We start from the raw sequence: 26,057 nt of genomic DNA on the forward strand, positions 1-26,057 counted from the left end.
AGAAATATGTGTGTGTGTGTGTGTTTGTGCACTGGCGCGGTATATTCGTTGACGGAATGGATGAAAAAGACAAGTTATTGGGAGTGTTATGTTTATTGATCTAAATGGAGCCGGGAAACCTCAAACCCAGACTTATCCCAGTATCATAAGTAAAAGAAAAATGTTGCTTTACAAAAAAAAAAAAAAAAAAAAAAAAAAAAAAAAAAAAAAAAAACTTTGCTCGTTGAAAATGTTATTGTAAAACAAAGAATGTTTGTCTCGGTATCTATGAAATTGTCGGGAAAGATGCAAGGCTTAGAGGAAAAAGGACTAAATTTGTTAGGGAAAAGAAGATCTTTCGTATAGAATTATTGGTCATACAACTGATCCTGCATGAGTGTTATTGCTTATTGAAGGTTTTCTAGTATTTCCGCCAGGAAACAGTTTATTACGGGGAGAAAAAAAGAATAATTTCAAATTCAGCTTGAAGCTGTTCTGTTTGATGGTTCACCAGGTCTAGACTCATGATAGATACACTTGTGGGGAAAATACTTTTCTGTGTACTGTAATATATCACAGAACCGAAAATAATTCCTGTCCGTTTTGAAAAGGTAATTGAAACGTTTGAAGGGGAAGGGGGGGGGGGAATGTCCGCGTCCGTATCTGAGAGTGTTCGTAAAAGGGAGGGTTTCGTTCCGTAAGAGAACATATATTTTTGCCGGGACATAAAAATTGCCGGTATTATAGAGGTGTCCGTTAAAGGTTGTTTCACTGTATCTGGAAAGCTGCCTATAGTATAGCCAAACCCAAAATACGAAAACTCGATTTTGGGAATGTTCAAAAATTTTGTGGCCCCTGATCCAAACAATAATTATTGGCCAAGATCTTAATGTTTTGATCCATTTTTAGTTTTCCTAATTTTGCCTTTTTTCTCTCTTTCAAGGCTGTAGCCAAAGATGCTCTTGATGTATACATTGAGCACCGTTTGTTGATGGATCAGCGCTTCCGTCAACCTGGCGAACAGAGGGATCCAAGGAATAAGTTTCCTCCTGAGTTGATGCGTAGATAGTGAGTATGCACTCATATTCTTTCTACACAAGTCATATCGTAACTGGACAACTGATAATACGATAAGAACTGGAAGGTTTACGTACAGTCCGCAGCAAAAAAGCTGCAACATGAGCATGTAAGTTTATTGTGAAACGACGAAAATAAGTGTGCAGGGGAGGACGCCGGGGTTTCTCCTGGCGTGATTCGTGCAACTTATATAGACGTTAGGTTGTTTCCCTGCGCTGTTAGGCGTAGTTTCGCAATAAACTTTCATGCTCATGTTGCAGGTATTTTGCTGCGGACTGTACAACGATTGGGATTTGTACCTGTACATTATTATACATAATTGCAATACTGTTCATACTTTAATGCAGGGTTCGTAGAATCTGAAAAAGGGAAGAAAATGTGAAGTGAGTGGGGGGAGAGGTTATGGAAATGTTGGCGACGAACATGTTTACCCGAGTCACAAATAGGCCAATGGTACAACACACACGACTTCTCACTGTGTATAAGATGTTAGCTATAGGAACAAACTACGAATAAACAAGACATTCGAAAATCTGCTCTGGAAGTAAACGATCTTGTAAAACTAAGATCTTCAATTATTTAATAGATTGAAGTAGTCATGTCGTCATATCCTTCCATTTGCCTTTTTTTTAAAATTATTATTATTATTATTATTATTATTATTATTAAAGAAACACGTAAAGCGAAAATTGTATAGTGACGTTCTGGTATAAACAAGAAGAGTCGGTGCAATATTATTCACATTCGTATAATATTTTGAAGTTGAAATACATTTTTGGAAAACGAAATAAAGTTGGTGTGGGAAAGGCACAGAATAAGAATACGGGAGCAGGTATGTAGAATATTCAGTAGTAAAATCCAGTGATTTACAAAGAAGGAGTATAATCATCTAAAGAACTTCCTTATACAGCTACCACACCTCTAATTAAAATGATAAGGTAGGAATTTTATAATTAATCTTACACTGACTACTGTAATTGAACTATAATCCAATGTCATTGGTGCTTAACCGAACATTTAACAGCACTGTAGCATTTCTATTACACTAAGCACTGCACGTGAAAGATATAATTCTTAACTGATCATCCAGCACTAATCGCGGCTATTACTCAGATCGACATGTCGCGGTTGGCTTGGTAGGTAGGCTGGCGATCATAGGACGTGCCTGTCGCAAGTTCGAATCCCGCTCAGAGAATGGTCAGCTCATTATCCTTTAGTCTAGTAGACTGAATAATGGGTAGAGGCACGAGGTTTTCACAATGCGCGATAAAACGAAATGCGTCAGAATTAAGTCATTTTCAGTTTCTTGACGTTTTATGATATTCTATTTGTCTTTTCATTGGCAGTTTTGCGCGAAACAATGCGAAATTTTAAAAATACATTTTCATTAATTTAAAAACGCTAGTTTTCCGCTGATAGAACGGTAGAACGTGGTATTAACGGTGCATTTTCGGTGATTTGGACACGGCTATAGAGAACATGTTGCGTGTTAGCTATCATTATCGCAGCTACATGGGGAGTTCCGAAGTGATGATTCTTTAAAGTTTGTTGTAAATGCACTTAACATATGTGTGGCTTCCAACAAGCAATGTCAATTGTGAGAGTTTTTTTTCCAAGTATGGACTGATGATAAGTGACGAACATACAACAATGAATGAAGAAGTATCTTGCTGTTGTTTTCAGAAGACAGTAAACCTTTCGTACTCATAATAAGTTTAGTTACTGATTTTCCTTTAGTTTGATTTTTTTTAAATATTTTTTATAAGTGAAATTTACAATGTCAAGTAAAATACTCAGTGTATTTTGTTTGTAGGTAATTAGTGGTTTATTTCTGTAGTGGTCTGTGAATAAAAGGAACAATTCTAAAAATGTTAGAGAATATGTTTTCAACAAGAGCTACAAAATGCGTAACTTTATTTGGAAAATACAACAAAACGCGAAATTTTCAAATTCCTAGTGCGAAAAACTCGTGCCTCGAATTATGGGACATAAAATAACCGTATGTATATTATTGTATTCATAGGTGTATATTAATTCCTGTAATAGGTTCAGAGAAACAAAGAATTTAATTAGAGAACCAACAATGTAACACTTCCCAAGTGCAACACTCCGATTTTGATAAAATTTGGCAGGTAGATACTACACATGAAATAAACGAATATGTATTATTTATTTTCTGCGGAGAAAGGGTTTTAGAGGGTAAAAGCCCCGCCCAAAAGTTTGGAAGTTGACGCCCAGAAGGCAAGAAAAAGTGGACCGAAGTAAATGAAATTGTACATAGATATTGTAGACGTAAAATGAGGGAATACGTGTTTCGTATTTTCCTGGAAAAAACAGTTGGGTGGGGTACGGGCTCCTCCAAATTGTTGTTCACGAAATATCAGAAGTGTTAATAACAGGATGTCAGATGTGTCTAAAGGACATGAAGAATTACAACTAAATTTTGTGTATAGACAATACACAAAAAAATAAACGACTACGGGTTTTATATTTTCTGTAAAAGACTGTTTTAGGGGGCAAAAGTCCCCACCCAAAATTTTGCCCGAAATCCAAGAAGTGGATCGAAGTAAAAAAAATTGTGCACAGATATTGCAGACGTAAAATGAGGGAATACGTGTTCCGTATTTTCCTGAGAGAGCGAGAAAAAAAAAAAAAAAAAACTGGTTAGGTGGGACACTGACCTCTCTACACCATTGATCATGAAATATCGAAAGTGCGAATAACAATTATGTCAGAAGTACCTAAAGAACATGAAGAATTGCAAAGAATTGTGTAGGGACAATACACAAAGAAAGAAAAACAAATTACGTGTTTTTTATTTTCTGCGGACAAAAACCCCCACCCAAAATTTTGAAAGTTGACGCCTGAAAGGGAAGATGAAGTGGACCGAAGTGAATGGAATTGTGCACATATATTGTACACTTAAAATAACTGAATACGCATTTCGTATTTTATTTATTTATTTAAAAAATGGGTGGGCACAGACCCTTCCAAACCTTTGTTACAAAATATCAAAAGTGCGAATAAGAATACATCAGAAGTTCCTAAAAGATACGGAGAATTGCAATGAAACTTTGTGTAGGGATAACTCGAAAAAAATAAGCGAACATTTGCTTTTAATTTTTGCGGAAAAGCAATGTTGGGACCAACGACTCTCGAAAAAAGTAAATATTACCGCAGAAGCGCAGGAAGGAGTGGACCGAAGCGAATGAAATTGTATGTAGATATGTAACATAAGGTAGTTCGTGTTTCCGAAGTGTCTCCAACCGATTTGCTTCAAATTTGGCACATCAAGAGTAAACAGAAAATAAATCGACACGTGTTTTTTGATTATGCGGAAAAACATTGTAAGGGTTAAAGGCATCCTCCGCAATACTATAAAATACGCTATAGCTAGGAAACATTTAGTCTGAAAATGGTAACATTTTACCAATAGATAGAGGATCTAAAAGTAGGAATTAATACAGTGAATTTCAAGTGTGTCTTGCTTCTACCCTCAAAAGTTCAAGTTCAAAAAGTAAACATAGCGTCCTCTAGGTACTTGCGATACACGTACTGCCTTATTTTACATACAATATCTATGCACAATTCCATTCGCTTCGGTCCACTCCTTCCTGTGCTTCTGCGGTAATATTTACTTTTTTTTTCGGAGGGAGCCTTGGCATCCACAGTTTTCTCGAACAAACTTTAAAAAAAAAAAGTTTATTTTTTGTGTATATCACTTAACTCAGTTTCGTTGCAATTCTCCATGTAATTTAGGCATACTGGCACTTTTGATATTTCGTAATTAAAGGTTTGGAAGAGACTGCCCCACCCACCTGTTTTTTCAGGAAAATACGAAATACGTATTCCCTAATTTTAAGTCGACAATATCTGTGCACAATTTAATTCACTTCAATTCACTTTGCCTTTCGGGCGTCAATTTTCAAAATTTTGAGTGAGGGCTTTTGCTCCCAATAACCGTTTTCCCGGAGAAAATACAAAACCCATATTTTTTTTTCTTTTCTTCGTATTGTCCCTACACAGTTTCGTTGCAATTCTTCATGTCCTTTAGGCACTTCTGACATACTGTTATTAGCGCTTTTGATATTTCATGATCAAAGGTTTGGAGAGTTCCGTGCCCCACCCAACTGTTTTTTCCAGGAAAATATGAAACCCGTATTCTCTCATTTTACGTCTACAATATCTGTGCACAATTTCATTCACTTCAGTCCACCTCTTGCCTTTCGGGCGTCAATTTTCGAAATTTGGGTGGGGGCTTTTGCCTCCTAAAACAGTTTTTCCACAGAAAATAAGAAAATGCGTATTCGTTTATTTCATATTTAGTGTCTATCTGCCATATTTTATCAAATCGGAATGTTACACTTCGGAAGTGCTACATGCAAGTAGAAATATTTGAAGCTTTTGTTAATAATTCTATTTATTTTCAGTGAGGTGTACTTCAAAGACTTGACTAATGTGAAACCCATAGCAATTCGAAATGTAAAAGCGCAACACATTGGGAAGTTGGTAACAATTCGTGGGATTGTTACTCGTTCCACAGAAGTGAAGCCAATGATGGTTGTGGCAACCTACACCTGTGACCAATGTGGTGCAGAAACGTATCAACCTGTAAGTAGTTTTAAGTGCTTTAACTCTGTCTTCTTTGATGCCTTCGTAAGAGCACTTGGCTGATGCACTTTCTCATTTCTACATATTTATCTAATTCCTTCTTTCTTGCTTGAGGATACCTATAGACCAGTGGTTTACAAAATAATTCCTATCACGACCCCCATTTTATCACATCCTCTTGCCAGCGACCCTCTTAAAATTTCTGGTTTGTAATAAGCTTGTGTGGGTTTTTTAATGTACCTATTACAGAGATTCACGATATCCATCTATTCCTGTAATAAAAAAAAAAATCCATTTCTTGTGTATAATGGATACAGTAACTTCTCTAAAAGCGATTGGATTAAAACCAAATTTGGTCAGTTCATTCATATCACAAATGCCGAATCCGATCCGTCATACTGTTTCAAAATGGACGCCGTTTGAAAATTTTAAAACTTCATAACTCCATTAATTTTGGATCATATGATAAAAAACAGTGATTTCTAATTTTTGTTTTAAAAAAAACTTGGACAATTGTTTAAAAAATTTATTGATCATTTTAAATGACTTGATAATGTGCGTCAAGAATATTGAACCGGATATTGCCACACTAGTCACCGGATATCACACCATGCTCAGGTATCTTATTACCTTTCAATTTTAATTGTATTTCAATATCCAGATTTTGTTGCATTAGTACTTTTCTGATATTTCAATGTGCAGTTCTCATTAGTTTCATATCGTACCTTTTTAATTTAAAGTGATTTTTAAACAACTCTGCACCTGTTGATAAATGTTTAGTATACATATTTTTTGTTCTTAACAGTATATATAAAAATAAAAATGTGCCTATCAGAATAAAATGCAAAATAATATTTAAAAATGTTTTCCGGTATTTCATTCTGATTATATTTCTCAGTTCCGGTTATCTTCGCGACTCCCAGGTTGAAAAACTCAGCTGTAGACAACCGAAAAGTTCAGTTCATTTTCTTAGTGCGTATGGTATATAGTCTTCAAGAAAATTATATGAGATGCGCGTTTTCAAACTACAAGATATACATATGTATTGATGGATACTACAGAATGTATACCTGTACCGTATTTGCGCGAATATATGCTTTTTTTTCCCCTGAATTTTGGCTTGAAAAATCATGGTGCGGCCTATGATCGAGATTTTCCCCCTCAGATCATAAATCGTCAATTTCAAAATAACATGTACACGTATCTTCTATGTTGAAATTAGTACCATTATAAGTTAACTTCAGTTACGTTTGTAAACCATCAAAAACTTAAGAAGAAAATAACAGAAAAACTTACCCTGGCAGTAATATGTCAAAATCGAAAGTAAATCAGCGATCTTGATATTTTAAATTTGTTGATAACTTTTTCGTAGCGATTTTATTCCACTATATGACCCGCTGGGTGAACATCCACGCGACTTGGTATATAGGAGCTTTTTTTGACAAGAAGAATACAAATATGTAATTCAGTTGTACAAAATTTAGAAATTATGTGATGAAGAGAAGGGTAATATAGTGAATTCAATGTGTCAGACGCAAGAGGAGGCAGCAAAGCTTCTATGGAATCATAAAATTTTGAATTTTTCCATGAACAGAATAAGAAAATATCATTGGTGTGCATGAGCTTTCGATAGAGAGGGGGGAAGAGCAATAACTTATTATTTCATGTTTCTTCCGAACCGTTTGGTGATATACGAAACATGTTGCATGGAAGGTCATTGATAGATACAGTCTTTTTAACACCAAAGTGGATAGATAAGTCTGTATCATTCGTTATTACAATGGAAGAGAAGAACGAAGAAAAGAAAAATATTAAACAACATAAAATTGTTCGAGAAGCGTCTAGTTCACCACAGGCTTATGTAGTCCCACGTGTAAGCTGGCAGACTTTGATTTCAGTTCTCGTTCTAGTATTTTTATTATTATCTACATGGATTAATAGTTCATTGTAGGGCCTGAACAATCTACGGTTCCACCTAGGAACAATTTGATTAGAATATAACAACACCTTACTTTAGGGAAAACATATTTTGAACACATTACTTCTTTTAAAATCTTTTGTCGTCGCAAATTCTGTCGAAGATATAAAACGACGATCATGCCTGTTGTTCTGTATGATTGCGAAACATAGTCGCTTACTCTGAAAGAAGAACGTAGACTGAAAAGTATTTTAGAACAAGATCCTGAAACGAATATTTGGACCCAAGAGGATCTGGAATGGGAAATAGTGTAAACTTCATAACGAGGAACTGCATAATTTATACCGTTTACCAAACATTGTTAGGCTTATCAAATGTAGAAGGCTCAGGTGAACAGGTCATGTAGCCAGAATGGAAGAAAGTAGGAACGGTTTCAAACTCGTAACTGTAGAAGACCAATCGGAAAATTACCATTAAGAAGATCTAGGCGAGGATGATATTAAGATGGATCTCACAGGAATAGCAATACAAAGTAGAAACTGGATCCAGTTGGCTAAGGACAGAAGTCAGTGAAGAGCTTCTGTGAAAATGGTATTGAACCCTGGGTTCCACAGGGCGTAGAGTTAATTAGTTAGTTACCTCTGTATAATGTATCATCATTTGCGTTACATATTACCCGTAAAATGTAGTATGTCTTGATAAAGTTTTGAAATTGTTGAGATGAGATTAGTAAATTTAGTTTCAAAGAAGCATGCAGATGATTTTCTAGAACCAGTCGATCGTTCTAGCGCTAAGCTGTCGATCACAAGACGCTTCAGTCGAGAATCGAGACCTGTTCTTAGCTTGGGTTTTTAGTATTATTATTATTATCATTACTAACTCTTATCCCATTCTTTTGTTTGTAGTGTAGATTCAGAAAACTGCAGAAGTCAAATCAATAAAACGTATGATTATTTTTAGTGACTGACATGCATCAGTAAATTATGTATAGAAGTATTTTTTAAAGTTTTGTAAAGTTAATTCGAAACTTATTTCAGGTTGGATCTACAGCTTTCAAGCCTCTGGAAATGTGCCCAAGTGAGGATTGTCGTGTGAACAAATCTGGCGGCCGACTCTATCTTCAAACCAGAGGATCGAAGTTCATAAAGTTTCAGGAATTGAAGATACAGGAGCATGTAAGTTGTTGAAATGTTCAGATTTTTTATTGACACATACCATTCTTGTATTTATGAAACAATCAAAAGAAAAAATGTAAGATAAGTATTCAGCACAACTACGGTTCTGTGGGCGGAGACTTTGGCATTGAAGTGGTAATGTCACGGTTTCATTGTAAACTCCGTATTAGATAGATAGATATCGGATGTTCTAAAAAAGTGTCCCGACCACAGGGCACTATTCTACAAGTCAAAATAAAGCAAAAAATGCCTGAGGACGCAAATTACACTATGTAACAACGTTGCAGATATAGAACCATACAGTACAGCTACCAGTTCATCAATTAGTTACCTCGATTCTTTCCAGGTGGCAGTTAAAGTTGATAGCCGTTGGCACTAGCACCCTTAGCCGTAGAGCAATGCTAATGGTTCTAAGTTAATCTACGACGTTGTCACATGGTGAAATTTTTGATTCCTCATAGCAGCTGAAGGAGACCCCGGAGGGTATACCATTATATAGGATTTTCGCTTTATTTTGGTCTGAAGAATAGCGCTCTGTTGTCCGTGGGTGCCTTTTTAGAACACCCTATATATATATATATATATATATATATATATATATATATATATATATATATATAATCTTTAAACAGAATTTACTTGACGGGGAAAATTGTTTATTTGGCAAACGGAAATCTTTTTATTATGTTGTTATTATATTCTTAATTAAATGATTATGCGATGCTTAAATATTCTCTTTGATAGAGCGATCAAGTTCCTGTTGGCAACATTCCTCGAAGTATCACCGTGTTCTGCAAAGGTGAAACAACGCGAATTGCTTTGCCTGGAGATCACGTCAGTGTCACAGGAGTGTTTCTTCCTCTTCATCAGAGTGGATTCAGACAACTAACCCAAGGGCTTCTGTCTGAAACATATTTGGAAGCTCATGTAAGTGTTCTTTTGATAAAATGATAAAACATTGTAAGTAGTGCATGACTATACTTGAAGCTGTTTCGATATTTCGTGCACCTTCATCAGTTCTGAATAGGCGCAATTTCTTCGTTTTGTTACCATTCAATTGCTGCAGTTACGTGTTTGTCCCATTATAGTGGCTCTATGTTAGCTATTAAAGTTGATAAAATTAATGTATATAGCTATTCAAATTATGGCATAAACAGGGCTCATAGCGAGTCACTTTTTTGGGAGGTAAAGTGACCCTTTCGTGTGATTTGTGTTTTGCATTGCCAGTTTTCTAAGAAAAATATAAAAATAAATGGAAAAAGGCAGAAACTTGTTACTCATTACTCTTCTGAAAGCTTCAGTACTTGCTGCCACATGTGAAACAGTCAGCTTTATTCTCACATCAGCTTTTATTCTTTCTAAAGCACAGTGGATTGTCACCAAAAAAAAAAAAAAAAAATCCTAAAGAAAAAGTCAACATTATACTTAGGTTTGAAATTCTTTATATAAAGCGGTCTTGTGCTCTTTATAATCATTTTCTTCAGTCACATCTCTGTAATTTTCCACAGACGTTAAAGACTTTCCTCAACGGAGTGCTTTTGTCAAGACAGATCAGCAAGATTGGTGTTTCTAGAGCTGAATTGTTTGAAGCATCTGTGGCATTGGGGGACATCAAGAGTTCTGTGATCATATACATATGTTCTGTGAAGCTACTGTTTCCAAAAGTCATTGATGACTCCTATACAATGTAACGTGCCTTTTGCGTTTTAAATCAGCTGTCACTGCCATACAGCCACTGCAGATCCTTTTTTCTTCCATGCATAGTTAGACATTGAACTATTCTGTACATCGACAGTCGTGTTTAGTGTAGTGAGCCAGTATCACATAGGTATTTTTTTATAAAATATATTTTTTCCTAGCATTAATTGTACACCAATTTCAGCTTAGCCACCCATTACAGCAGAAGTACGTAAAGCAATGGGAGATTACAATTCAAATTGATGACATCAAAAACGACATAAGCAATATTACACAAGTCACAGATCTTAATTGAAACAAAATGTCGATATTTTAGTGTAGCCTTGTCATTTCATTAATGAATGTATAAAATGTCTTGTATGTAGTGTATGTTTCAGTGTCAGATGTTCGTAGGGAATAAAACAATTGCAATATTGGATAAGTAACGTATCTTTGTTGATAGTGGATATGGATATTTTAAAAGAGCCTTGTGAATTGATTGATATTGAGTTTTACGTCCCGTTCAGCAGCGAGGCTATATGAGACGTGGACCTACTGATTAACGTGGAATCTGAACCACATGAGCTCCCGCCGGGATAAAAGAGCCTTGTCATTATTAAATGAATGTATAAGAAATGTCATATCTTGAAAGTAATTGATTCTCAGACGATATTAATGATCACAGTATGGGACGTTTCTCAGATTTTTATGGGACGTAAGGGGGGCACGGTGGCTCAGTGGTAGAGCGTTCACCTCCTGTGCTTGGGGTCCTGGTTCGATTCCAGCTCGCGCCGTGCGGACTATGTGGTGGACAAACGCCGTGCTCGTGGGTTTTCCCACTCGTGGCTCGTCCCACTTTCTTCATTCCACCATTTCATTCATTTCTCATAATCACCATCTCCTTTAGCTTAACTGGCATAATCGTGGGACGTAAAACTCAGATTTCATTTCATTTTTTATGGGACGTAAGTGAAATGTATGTATGAACAATTACTATTTTTCTCAGAATATATGTTCACCGTTATTTATTACTTATTTATATGTCAACGTCATCCGACATCTGTCATGAAAGTCAGGGAAATAGATTTCTCCAGATCAGTAGGAACCCTGTCCTGTCATGTGTGCCGCCTGCTTTGTAAGCTTCTCAAATGAGGAATCTCACTGTTATTTTGAAAGCTTACTATGTATATTTTTAAATTAGAAATGTCTTCCTTGTGTAGTAACTGTCAATATATTGAACGTAATAAAATATAATTCTTATTACAGCGCATTGTTCGTCTGAATAAGACTGAAGAGGATGAGATCCCTGCAGCCGATCTGACTCCAGAGGAGATTCAGCAGTTGGCTGAAGAGGACTTCTATAGTAAACTAGCGAGTAGCCTGGCTCCAGAGATTTACGGCCACGAAGATGTCAAAAAGGCGCTTCTATTACTTCTTGTGGGTGGAGTCGATCGACATCCCAATGGAATGAAAATCAGAGGTATTAGCATGCTTAAGTTCATCTACAAATTAATGCAAGAGCCTTCTTTTGTAACGTTATATTCCTTTTCATTACATACCGGGTGGACTATTTACCTCGATGCGACTGCGTCACTTTTAAACTAATAGATAAAAAGCACTAAAATTTTATACGATACAAATATTGACAGCGAGCATTATTTGACATACGAGGTAGGACCAAAAACTAAGGTTACAAGGCCGATATTTCTGGAGTTTCGGTAATTTTTATTACATGGAGTTGGCAACTCTGTAGATTTTCAGCTATCCGCCACCTATGGCGCTAGTTGTAGGTAAACACAAATGGCGACTCGTTTGGAAAACTAGTCTCGTGAAGAAGTCCGCTCAGTAATTTCATTACTGTGGGCGAAGCATATAACCGCAGCTTGTAGAGGTTTACGGAGGGACTTTAATATCTTGTCATGTCGTAGAATGGTTTTAACAGAAGACTACCACGCTGTTGAAATAGTTTCGCTAGGACATCACCGACCACCCTTCCTACAGCCCGGACCTCGCTGCAAGAGACTTTCACCTGTTTCCGCACTTGAAGGAGCATATCGGAGGCCGTCGCCTCGCTTCAGACGAGGTGAAACACTTTCCTGATAACATGTCTGAACACGCAAGGGCAAGACTTACCAGGAGAGAATCTTCAAACTCATCCCACGTTGCGACAAGTGCCTCATTGATATATATAATATGTCGAAAAGTAACCTAATGTATGTACTATCTGTTGGCTGTTATTGGTTGTATGAAATAATTTATACACGTTTCACTGCAGGCTTTGTAACATTACTTGCTGATCACCCCTCGTACTTTGTGATATCACCAGATTAACAGTGTTTCCAATCCAAAATATACGAGGCGCATCCAGAAAATAAGTTTCCCGAAATTTTCCCCGTGAAAGAAAACGTAATGCACCGTGTACAATGCGCATGCGTAACAGCTCTACGACGTAGCTATTATATGCCAGCCGGACAGCTCCCGCCCGGTACCAGTAGCGAGGCAGCAGTGGTCCGAAATGGAAGCTCGTGTTCAGGCTCCCGCCGCATGCGAGGTTCGGTCGGTGATCAAGTTCGTGAATGCATTGCACCAATAGACATTCATCGTCAGCTCTGTGATGTGTATGGGCCGAACATCATGAGTAAGCAGATGGTGCGTCGCTTGTGTAGGCAGTTTTCCGATGTGTCCATGATGAAGAGCGCAGTGGGCGACCGTCCCTCATCAATGACGAACTTCTTGAGCTGGTGCGGCAGCGCATCGTAGAGAACCGTCGCGTCACGATTACGGAGTTGAACAGCCATTTTCCGCAGATATCGCGATCCGTGTTGCATGAGATTCTCACGAAGCGCCCGCTGTTCAAAAAGGTGGGTGCCGAAAAACCTGACACCCAAACACAAAATGAAACGTGCAGGAGCAGCCCTGACATTTCTGCAACGGTACCACGATGACTGCGATGCTTTCCTCGACAGGATCGTCACGGGCGATGGTTACATTCGCAGGCGGCAGTTTTACGACAGTGGGATTCAGAAGTTGATCCCACGATACGACAAGTGTTTCAATTCCGGTGGTTGCTATGTTAAAAAGTAGCTGCAACATTGCTGCACCTGTTGCCAATAAATGGTGTCCTGACTGTGTTTGTTTGTTTTTTGGGGAAAAAAAGGGGTGGGGACTTACTTTCTGGATGCGCCTTGTATTTTCCGAAATGGCAGTACATGAAATTACTGCAAATTTCAAATCTACACGTCAAACAAAAACCTTATTCAGTGTTGCAAACTAAGGGTGCTATAGTATCATGAACATCCAAATTTTGGAGGCCTCTTTTACAGTAATAATGCAAGTGAAATGGACAGGACAATGCACATCCAAAGTACTTTAATATCTAATGATATATGCTCATGATATGACGGATTTTGATAGAATAAAAACGGAGTTAACAAGGGATTGAAAGTTTTACTTTGTTCAAAAGCTATTATTTCGAAAAATTGCTTGAGTAAGTACTCATCCAGTCGCACAAATAGTTTTCAACAGATGTTAAGATCAAATACTGTTTATGGGAAATTGATATCTCAACTCCTTCTGGAGATAGTACTGGTGAAGTTTGCAACACTGCTTAATATATTATTGAGACAGCTTGTAATTACACCTAGCAAAAAGCGTTGTTGAAATGTTATAGAAGCAAAATAAATCAACAGGTTTTTTTTTAATAATAATAATAATAATAATAATGAGGAACAAGTAAATAGGTTAATACTCACCGCAAAAAATAGTTTTCTTGTACGTTGTAATAAGCGTTTTTGGAAGACCTTTTCCCATCATCAACATACTTAAAATTCAAAAAGGATTTAAAACATGAAGGAGGATATGGAAATGTAAAACAAATCTTCTGTCAAAAATTAAACGCATGGGAATAGGCACTCACTGCTTAAGCCTTTTTGCTTGTCTCATTAAATTTCTTCACCGCTCGCAATATTACGATTTTATTTTTTCATCCATTTTGAAGTCTTTGAAGTCAGTATTTGGTTAGTATATGCATATTTAGTCAGTAATTTTACTCTCAAAACTAGTTTGCTCTCTTATAGACCAGATATCAGTCACACTTTGCATGTCAGTATTATCCAGCACTCAGAATTTCTACATTGCGTGAAAGGTCATCGAAATATAATTAAGTCATTTAGAGCATGTTGTCAGCGAGAGGAAGTTAGTCATTACCATTCTTGCTTCTCAGTTGAGAGGTCCTTGGGTAGAATATGGTGGTTGATCACCCTGACAGATTTTTCCTCAGTACCACTAGGCAAAGGTTATTTTTAAATGTTAACTGGCTTTTTTTTCACCGTTGATGATTCCATTGTGAATTAATGTATCAAACTGTATCAGTAAGTTTAAACTTCCATATAGTTTTAAGGGACAAGGAACAATGTCCTCCAAACCAAGTGATATCCTTAGAGATGTCTTTTGTCCTTGCTAGTCATCTTCGCGCGGTACCTTACTATTTGGATTGGGAACACATATTCCAAAAAACTTTGTGGGTTTCATTAAAGAAGTTTTACTTTTTCTTCTAAGATGAATTCGAACTGAAAGTTACTTCTGTTTCAAGTCAGTTTCAGATTATTGACACCAACTATGAGCGAAGTTACACTGCCCAGGTATCTAAAATTTCCATATCGTTTGGGAATTTTATTTCCAGGTGCTGCACGGTGGAGTTCTTGTTCTCTGAGACGCTTGAATATTTATTGATGAATTATCATTTGTGCGGTGTTACAGACAAGTTATCTTAAATTCGAATTACAAAATTAAGCGTACACATACATAAATGGCTGCTTTAAGAAGTTTTAATATTGTAGAACCAACAAAGGGTAGTAACAGGGCTTATTATTGTTATCCACATTTTTAAGCTCTGACTGTCCATTTTTATTTTCATAAGTCGTTTGTGCTTACTGCTTTCTAACAAGGTTATTGTATGTAATCATTTCAGGAAATATCAACATTTGTCTAATGGGTGATCCTGGTGTTGCTAAATCACAGCTTCTTTCGTACATTGATCGGCTGGCACCTAGAAGTAAGTATCTCCTATTATATTAAGATGGTGTAGTTACTTCCTAAGTGATACCGGGTTTGTGAATTTGATCCTGTAAATATGAAATCTATGTAAATACGTTACAATTTTAAATTTTTCCCGTTAAAATTTCCATTATATCTGCCTTGAAAAATGGTAATACATTTAAACACTAAGTTCTTTAGAAAGAATTCCGAAAATTATGAAATGTACTTTGATCAGAAGGTTTTATGTTTTAATCAATAGCTTTCCAAATTTCTTGTCCGAGAAATATACCCTAAACATTGCGATTGTAAATTGTTCTTCCAGGTCAGTATACAACCGGTCGTGGTTCTTCTGGTGTTGGTCTTACAGCTGCCGTAATGAAAGATCCAGTGACAGCAGAAATGGTGTTGGAAGGAGGAGCCCTTGTATTGGCTGATCAAGGCGTATGTTGCATCGATGAATTTGATAAAATGGCAGATGTCGATCGAACGGCTATTCATGAAGTCATGGAGCAGCAGACTATTTCCATTGCTAAGGTATAGTTTTATCTTTCATTTCTTGCTATTTAATTTCCCTTTTGTATTTTTGTATATCTTGCACCAAGGTAATGCTTAGCAATAGTCAGTCATTTGTAAATATAGCAGTAAGAGACGAATAGGTTCGATTATTGTCCGATATAATCAGATTTAGTATTGTCTGTTATTTCCTATTCCTTGAACTGGTGAAACAGGTGCTGCAAGTGTAAGGTATAAAATGTAAAAAGTCACTTGATAAAAATGATTGATGTAGGATAATACCGGATTGTTTTATGATTTCTGAAATAAATCTGAGATATACCTCAATATTTTACCTATTTCATTCAGTTTTTCTATTATAGAAATGAATCCTGTACAAGATTTTCCTTTTGGGGTTTATTAATTGTGCAATTCTGCTTTTACGTATCAATCGGTCGTTAAGATAGTTGTATATTGAAAAACTAACAGTACTGATAATGTTTTCTTCCTTCTGCTCCAACTAGTGCAGCTATAAAGCATTTTTTTGTCCCGTGATTTCAATCCTTGGTGCCCTACTCGTTGTTATGCATTATATCCTCTGTATAAGAGCGAATTCAGTGAAAGTTGAGAAGAAAATTTGTAACTGGTCTAAGAATAGAGACCGTTCTCCAGCTTACCTTTCTGTTACCCAGTCCGCTCCCTGAACTAACGCCTGATGTCGATCTCTCGACCGAAATATGTAGCTGTTCAGGTCTGGTTAGCGTTAAGATCTTCGTAGTCAAATAGCGTATTTAGTGTTATACTTCAGACAACTTTAAATCAGAGTATAAGGTACATAACGAATCCATAATTTTTATATCCTCAATTTGAATCATGAATTACAAGAGTAAAGAAGTGACATCCTTCGTGCGAGCCTCTGATGGGTGAAACCCCGACTTTGATTCCAGTAAGAGAGCATTGAAATTAGAACGCTGATTCCAGTTAAAAAGCATTGAAATTTGAATGCTGATTCCAGTTAAAAAGCATTGAAATTTGAACACTGATTCCAGTTAGAAAGCATTGAAATTTGAATGCTGATTCCAGTAAGAGAGCATTGAAATTAGAACGCTGATTCCAGTTAAAAAGCATTGAAATTTGAATGCTGATTCCAGTAAGAGAACATTGAAATTTGAATGCTGATTCCAGTTAAAAAGCATTGAAATTTGAACACTGATTCCAGTTAGAAAGCATTGAAATTTGAACGCATGACGGTAGTTTATTAGTTCATTGCATCTTAAACTGTAGGTCCACGTTTCATGTAGCCTTGCTACTAAAGTGAGGCGCTAACTTTAATAAGCAATAACAAGAGTTGAAGGAAACCTTAAATGAACGTTTCCTAGAAACTGCGTCCTTAATGATAACGTGTTGTTAAACTAGTGCAGTGGTTGATCTTTAGCTTTAAATTCAACTTAAATAATTGCTGTGTTTAAATATAGCTGACAATTGTGGAACAGTGGTATAGATCGCTTGGAAAGATTTGTTTATACAGTGTGTCTCAGTTTATACACTGGATAACATTTTTTACATTTAAATGTTACACTTTTTAACAGCTTATAACTGTTAAAAATAGTATTTCCAGCACTTCCCCACTATTATCGCGACTTAAGAGCCTGACGAATACCTACCGATCAGATGGATTGGACGAAGAGGCAGTATAGAGTACCCTCCACGCTCACCGGATTTGACCTCTGTGGACTTTTTTCTGTGGGGGATATGTTAAACAGTCAATGAGTTGAAAGCAGTCACTGAAAACAAAAGTGCCCAAATACCAATTGCAACGATTAGGAACGTTTTGGATTTCATCCGGATCAACTGTATCTAGACCACAATGGCCGACAATTTGAACATTTTCGATAAATGGCTGGTTTCTACATTTGTTCACATTACATTTGAATTTTGAAACTTTTTCCGCATTAATAATTATTAGTGTTAGTCATTCAAACTGTGTATACATTTTACTGGGACACTCTATATTCTAATTACTTCATTTTGCAAATGAATGAAACGATAAAAATAATTTATCATCTTGGCAAGTCTTTGCGTAATGATCAGAATGTTAATCTGTTAGTGTTTCTCAATAGTGCAAAAACTACACATGAAATTACATGAGAACAGTATTTGATATAGTAATGTGTAGGGTTGTCTTCGTATTTTAATCTTAATTTTGTTATAGGAATACAAGCAAAATGATATGAGTGTGATTTAAGTATCAATTATGTTACACAAAAAACTCAAATGGATCAAAGTGTACGCTTGCAGAATAACAGTAATAATAATCAGAGCATGATATTCTTGAATTTTCTTTTTATGAATCTTTGTACAACTATAAATCCACTACACGATATCACACGCACTCGCCCTCTTCTTCCTTTAAAAAAAAAAAAAAAATGAATAAACCTAGGAATTTTAGGTGCAAAATTTTGGTTAAAGATGGTTCGAATTTCAAATGTAAATGCATGCAAACAGCATCAAAATTAACTACATCATTTATAAGGACTCGAAGATTCACTAACGTATTAAACGGTCTGCCCAAAACAAGTTCCAGTACGCATGTTACCTGATTCATTGTGCAATGGAAGCAAAACAAAGTAAATTCAGACATGATGAATTTTCGGTGGATATATATAGGGTGTCTCAAAAATTCCCTGATAGAGCAGTTCTGTTATTACCAGAGTTACAACAAAATGTAAGAGGAAAAACCATCTCCAAATATGATGTTTTCAATCTAAAGTGAAGTTTTTGATCGGACGAGCCGTTTGGGCTGTACACTCAATGTTAAATGTTAAAATGCATCGTTGCCATTTACGTAAACCTACAACATAAGTGATGAAGTTACTGTTTTAAATTGGGAGCTGAGCATTGACATGTTAGCGTAAAAGACAGTAACTTTATTCACTGTTTTATATATTTAGTAGATTTATATTTAGTTTATTGTATAAAAGTTTTCAGGTACATGTAATTAATTACCATAAAACACTAAATGTGTTCATCGTAATTTTAGCTAACAATGTCCATGAGTATCCTTTACCTTTATACTAAATATGAATCATACTCATATGACGTGTATTGTTTTCGTTGTAGGCGGGTATTATGACGAGCCTCAACGCTCGCGTAAGTATACTTGCTGCCGCCAACCCTGCGTACGGACGGTACAATCCAAGAAAGACAATAGAACAAAATGTCCAATTGCCTGCAGCGCTTCTATCAAGATTTGATTTGTTATGGTTAATCCAAGATAAGCCTGACAGAGAAAATGATCTAAGGTAAGTATTACATCATTGTAGTACTTTAGATTGAACTATTTTGTTTTGGATATGACGTCTCCTAATTGGTGATACGTTGCTATCTATGTATTAACATGTTAGGTTTATATGTTTGTGGTCAAGAAAAGTTTATATCTTTATGGTCAATTGTTTTGACAAAGATATCTCGGAAACCAAAAGCTCTAGAAAGATTCCATTTTCACTGATCGATTGCAAATTTTCTGTAGATTGTTCAGTTCTATAAATAACCACATTGACTTGACACTTAGCCTTCCGTTCTGAGCGCTGCTGTCGGCTCAAGGAATTCCACTTCTATGGCGGCAAAGCTCTCTCGCTTAGCAACATCTGAAGCCTTATTGGCTCAATGCGTGAGTGTGTGGAGGGTGTGAGTGTGTCGAGGGTGTGAGTTTAGTTCGCATTTTTGTTTGCCGCGGATCAAGACATTTTAGCAGCACTATAATTGAATATTTAAAAAATGACTGTTATTTCTTTATTACATTTTTTCGGGGTACACTGAAAGTATTGACATTTTAAGAAATTAAAGCATCGTATCTTACGAGTTATACATTCCAACACCACACATTTGTATATGGGGGTTTAGTATATCTCCGGCGTTTGTTTCATAGCCAAATGATAATGAAAAACGAAGGATAACCATTTCTCCAGTTGAAGACTAATCTTTACTCTTTGGAGTGCTTTGCCCAATGAACATCATATATCACTGACATAATTAATTGTGTGTGTAATGTATTTGCTTATTGCGAGAAAAAAAGAAACCACTGATCATACATGAATTAGAAACTCCAACCGAAAGTAGGCTCAAATCTTGCAAACGATGCAAATAATCTGAAAAATCTTCCTTTTATGGTACTCCTTGCCGATTTTTATCAAGATCTCTTTCACTTGTGCCTGTAAAGGAATATGTGCGATGTTGTGAGGAATGACAAGGAGATTCATGCTCATATGTGAATGATGTGATGTGTAGAGAGCACAGGTTCAGCTAGTTGATATATGAAATCCTTATTAATGACACTTTTTTCGGTATGTACTTACATTTTATTATATTTTGAACACAGAATCTTTCGTTGCTTTGCGTAAAATGCTTCAAATTCCGTTAATCTAAGTCTAATTGAACATAATTTGCAATTATTTAATAACTATTTCATTTCTCCACCCGTATCACTGATTTGATCTAGGAGCGGGGGCTTGGAGTCCGTAAGCAAAGGATAATTTTAACTCAGAGTTTTTGTGGAAGATGCATTCCGTTTTCTCTTTTGATTCTCTTGAATTTCCGGCATTCTCTTCCATTCATGTCATTTAGTGAAATCTGTTCAGTGGTGAAATGTCCGTAGAATCATTATTTTAATTCTTGTTTTATAAATGAATAATTCAATTCATATTCTAGGTATTACTGTGCATCACGGGAATTAGCATTTACAAAATAACTGGAGTCATTCCACGATTTAACGAACTTCGGAAGAAGTCTCAAAGTCCTGGTTTTAAACTAAAAACAAATGTTGAATTTAGTGTGTTATAGTATACTAGATTTTACACTGTAAGATTGGATAGTATACTTGATTAAAGCAGAGGGACCAAGGTGACTCAGTGGTAGAGCGCTCACCTCTGGTGCATGCGGTCCTTGCACGGCCGGATTTACGTGAGGTGCAAAGGGGCATGTGCACCGCTCCCCCCCCCTCCCATTCCCTTCGTTGTAAATGTACTACCTAAAGTGAGAAGCTAGCAGTGAACATAGCAACACTTTCCGAAAATTTCTGCTGTCATGTTTCCCTTTGGACTTAAAACAAAGGGGTTTTGCAAAAGCAATAGTTTAAATCAATTTTCTAAAAGTCTGCCCACCGAGGGCAGATACTTAGACTTTCCAGGGCATTTCTTGATTCACGCCACAGATGCCTAAAGGCATTTAAAAATTTCCAATTCAATTCAGATGTACTGGTAGTTATTGGTGCTATTGGTGCACCCCCCTCAGAAAATCCTGGATCCGACTGTATGTCCTTGCTTCGATTCCAGCTCGCGCCAAATGTGCTTTGTGGTGGACAAACACCGAGTGCGTGGGTTTTCTCTGGATTCCCCCGTTTCCCCCCACTTTCTTCATTCCACCATTTCGTATCTTCACGGTCTCCTTTAGCCTCGCCAACATAACCATGGGACGTAAAACTGAAAGATTTCATTTCATTTTTTTATTAAAGCGGAGTATTATATTTATCCTCTTTCTTGCGTAATTATGCGTATTAACCTTTGCATACATAGAGTGGAAAATTGGCAACATCGACCTTCCTCTAGTTCTTTCAAACTAGGGATGAGTAATAAATCCTTCAAACTAATTATATCAGCTTTGTGTTATGCAAATGATGTCCATAGTTGGCTCTTGTTTTTGCATTTGCTCAAAAGTATGTGCGATTAGAGCAGCGTTTCCCAACCGGTGTGCCGTGAATGAGCCGCTGGTGTGCCGCGAGGAAATCGAAATAAAATTATTAATTCTATAGCAATCAAATTGCAAGACAAATGGAAAAATTAACATTTGTATTTAACATTACTATGGACCTCTACTACGAATCTACAATTTTAAGTTTCAGACCTTGTTACTTTTCTGTACATTTTTAATGTTCAAAAAAAGTATTTGTTTTCATTTTATGACCATTATTGCTTCTTTATTGTTGCAGACTATTTCGTAACTTGAAATTTTAAAATATCATTCAATCCTTTCGACAAACCAAACATGCTTATAAATTACCTACATTTGTGTTTTAAAAGAAAAAGAGATTGTTAGTACGTTATTTAGTGATCTTCCTTCTTAGTTAAAGATTGAATAGAGTTTTCGAAAAAGAAAGCGAAAAAGATATTTTAAAAACCTGAACCCAACATTACATTGCATTTTTTTTTTCTATTTTTAAATTACAATAAAAAATAAGCATAATGATTAACCAGTGATCAAGCTTTTTCTCTATGAGAAGGAGATCAGTAATCACAGAAAAAAATACCACGGTATTTTAGGTATAAATACAAATACATAATAATACCTATGAGTGTGCCGCGAGAATTCAACTCATAACCGTCCTCAAACTTGAAACAATAAAAGATGAAATAGTGGTCTTTCATCTTGATTGTAAGGAGGCTCAGTGGTACAGCGCTTATCTCTGGTGCGTGAGGTTCCAGGTTCGTTCCCCGGCCAAGTAAGTTAGTGGTGGACAACATCGTGTTCGTGAGTTTTCTCGGGGTACTCCCGGTTCCTCCCTGTTTCTCATACTACCAATTCTTTAATGACCATTCACTTGCTTGTATCGTCGTCTCCCTTAGAGTAACAGACATAACGTGGGACGTTAAACGAAAAGATTTCATTTCATTTTTATCTTGCTCGTGCCAGAGGTGAAATGGAATATCCAGAGTGAACAGGTGCTATGTACTCAGTGCTGATGCTATTTTTCTTTTTTCTTCTTGATGTAGAAAAAACCAACATTACATTAGCGACGTTTCGTGAAATTCTTTTGGTAGTCATGGAATCCTCTAAGAAATGGAGGAAATGCAACATTCTGTAAAATTTAACCGTTAATAACGAAGTGCTAAGTTTGTGTTTGAATAAAATGTTCAGTTAGTCAATTCAGTACCGCCGTACTATTCCATACAGTTATAAAAACACCTAACTGCATACGCAGCCAGCAAAATAAAGTATTAACGTTAATTCGTTGCCTCCACACATTCTGTGGGGAGCTCCTTCGTTGCTAAGTGGTTAGCGTACGCGCCTTCGGAGTGGGAGACCCGGGTTCGATTCCCGGCGGAAGTTCATGTGGTTCGGATTCCACGTTAATCAGTAGGTCCCGCCTCATATAGCCTCGCTGCTGAAAGGGACGTTAAACTCAAAATCAACCAACACATTCTGTGGACTGTATTGCTGATTTAACGCTCGCGTATGAAGTTGTAATACGTTCCCGTCCAAATTCCTTCTTAGTCTGAGTTTTAAGGATATTGACCAGGTTACTCAGAAAGCAGTAAACTCTCAAGTGGCCAAGAATAATTTTTACATAGATTAAATAATTCCACAGAAAGGGAAGTATTTAAAACAGTCATTATTCTAAGAATTTTCTGTTAGGGGACTTCCAAAAAGTACGATATCTTTACAAATGTTTATTTGTGCATAATACCTTGAGGTAGGGAACAGTATTGAAAGTTTTTGTTCAATTCAGCTTTCCTGTTCGGCACCGGTGTCATATGAGATCTTGACATGCAGTTTGTCACGAAAGTGGAAAAACTCTCGCCTTGGATGGAACACAGGTCTTTCTCGCAAAAGAAGGATACGACAGTCATTTAATCGAAACATTGTTCAAATAAAGAAAAAAAGATTGTTCAACAGTGAGGACTAAAACTGCGATCTCCTATTTTGTCATACTGATCTAGCAGTTGAACTCCAGTGAGAGGTGGCCAAATTTCTTTCCATGTTCCTTTTGCAAGTTTGTGTGTCTGTGTGTGTGTATCCCTTCCTTCCGTCGATCCATCCATTCTTCCTTGACTGAAATAAAAACTCCCCAGTTCGCTTTGTGGTGAACAAACACCGTGTGCGTGGGTTTTCTTACAGTTCTCCCATTTCCTTCCACTTTCTTCATTCCACCATTTCATTCATTTCTCATCACCGTATCCTTTAGCCTAGCCGGTATAACCATGGGACGTTCATTTTCACTTCAAATAAAAGCTTGTAATAAAAATTAAATTCTCAAAGTGGTGTGCAAACAACGTATAGCTTAAACCAACTTCGTATTAATATTGAAATGTATTTTTAAGAAAAGAGTATTATTTCATTATGGTCTCATGCTACTTCTGCTTTCGTTATTTTTGTTGTCAATAGCACTTAAACTTTAATGAAAAGATATTTAAAAAGCGTTTAGTAGGATCAGACAGTGGGACCTAGAAGATTGGTACGTACGTTACATAAAAACTTAAACAAAAGTTTTTTGTCAGTAGAAAGGAAGAGATTATCTTCACGGAACTAGTTAAGTGAATAAATCCGTTAAGTCACGGGTAACAATGCCTTTAAGGGTGGATATCCATATCACATTCATTCATAAATGTACAGTCAGCCACAAAAGTTTTTTCGTTTGGTAAAATTTATTTTGAAAATAACGATGTTAAGCCTGGAATATACTGAAAATTACATTTTTATAATTTACTAAAAATTGTACTCAAATTTTCCATCTATTCTGAAGTTATTTACGGAACTAATTTCAACAAATGGAAAGAACTTTTGTCGCTGACTGTACGTTTCGCGTAATTCTCTTCCCTGCCTTTAGCAGAGTTTATTTCAGGTCACCTTTGTTTCTACTAAAAACATTCTTCTGTGTATATACATGAATTGTTATTATTTTCAGATTAGCTCAGCACATAACATACGTTCACCAACACTGCAAGCAGCCGCCGACGCAATTCCATTCGTTAGATATGCAACTCATGAGGCGATACATTGCATTATGTAAGAAAAAGCAACCCACAATTCCAGAAGATCTCACGGATTACATTGTTGGTAAGTAATGCTGTTCTATATCTATTTATTACAAATGACATTTAAAGTTTTCCGGAAAAATGTTAACGTGCGTTGTTAAAAACCTTTTTATCTTTCGTTGTTATATCGTACTGAATAAGCAAAGGAGGAATTCAAAGAATGAGAATCTTGCAACTGGACCAAGAATCTAATTTGGGAGTTGTGATACAATCAGTGTAGTCTAGATGGCTGAGCCTCTACGCAAGAGTGAAAGTGTGATTTGTCAAGGAGTGGACGGGGTTGCTTGAGGTTATTTCACTGGTAATGTAACTCAGAGATCCGAAGTCAATGCGCAGTGCAGTTTCATATTTTTCACCTTTTCAATTTCATTCGGGTTTCCATCGATAAATGATATAGTTTGAGAATAAACACGGATCTGTCTTTCATTAATTATTATACGTATAAGTAAAAAGTAATTTTGAGTATGCTATTACTAATTTTTTTAAAAATAAAGCTGTGAAAATACCGTCAGCTATAATAGGAAGGTATGTTTTCTTTTAGAATATCTCGCTTGGTAAGGGACACCGTGGTTTATTGGTAAAGTATTTACCTCTGGTACGTGGGTTCCTGATTTGATGCCCAAACTTTATTATTAAGTATTCTGCCTTTGTGGTTTAAACCAGCTGGTTTTTTTCATAAAAACCAACTGGTTTAACCAAAAAACGAAATATTTTCGTAAAAGTGTAAGTGTTAGTAAAATCTTGATGAACACACATATGTGAGTTATCACGTTACACTCTTTATATTATTCGTATTATATTCAGACCTAAATTCCCCATTCATTACTCAAAGAGATACTACAAAAGCAACCTTTTTTAAAAATAAGTTTATGAATGTTTCTTTTGCGATTTTTTATAATTTGTTATTCTTGTTATGCAATTATAATCAAAGAAAAATTCTAAATATTGTTTTATTGTAATAACGTTTACTATCGATAAAATACATCGAAATGCCATCCCCCCTTTTTTGGGGGGGAGGGGTTATACAAACCAAACAGCATTTATTGAAATCTGAAGTATCTTTGGTATCTATTTATGTATAAATGGACCAGAGCCAAAATGGACCCAAATGATTCGTATCTTTATTCACTTTTCTTACTGATATGCAAATTAAGTCGTCGTATTTCTTTAACTTGGACTAATAAAATCGTAGTGAACTAACTTGGACTAAATTAGTTCTTCTGTACTCTGCAGTATTGAAATTGTCCATATGTAATTCTGTATAATGGTTTCACTTGTGCAATT

At 36.2% G+C, this 26,057-nt stretch overlaps 1 protein-coding gene across 1 annotated transcript in view; it reads left to right on the top strand.

The window, feature by feature from the left end:
* The window catches only part of Mcm7 (minichromosome maintenance 7), a 51,441-nt gene that overhangs the window by 14,003 nt on the left and 11,381 nt on the right, over positions 1 to 26,057 (top strand). Inside the window, exons 4-12 of the mRNA XM_081770002.1 lie at positions 923 to 1,047; positions 5,487 to 5,667; positions 8,623 to 8,760; positions 9,505 to 9,687; positions 11,704 to 11,917; positions 15,407 to 15,490; positions 15,797 to 16,008; positions 19,087 to 19,268; positions 24,644 to 24,795. Of these exons, the coding sequence (XP_081626128.1) occupies positions 923 to 1,047; positions 5,487 to 5,667; positions 8,623 to 8,760; positions 9,505 to 9,687; positions 11,704 to 11,917; positions 15,407 to 15,490; positions 15,797 to 16,008; positions 19,087 to 19,268; positions 24,644 to 24,795 (1,471 nt within the window). The remainder of the gene's footprint in view (positions 1 to 922; positions 1,048 to 5,486; positions 5,668 to 8,622; positions 8,761 to 9,504; positions 9,688 to 11,703; positions 11,918 to 15,406; positions 15,491 to 15,796; positions 16,009 to 19,086; positions 19,269 to 24,643; positions 24,796 to 26,057) is intronic.

Source organism: Thermobia domestica, chromosome 8 (assembly GCF_964235325.1).
Source record: "Thermobia domestica chromosome 8, izTheDome1.hap1.1, whole genome shotgun sequence".
Classification (NCBI taxonomy): Eukaryota; Metazoa; Arthropoda; class Insecta; order Zygentoma; family Lepismatidae; genus Thermobia; species Thermobia domestica.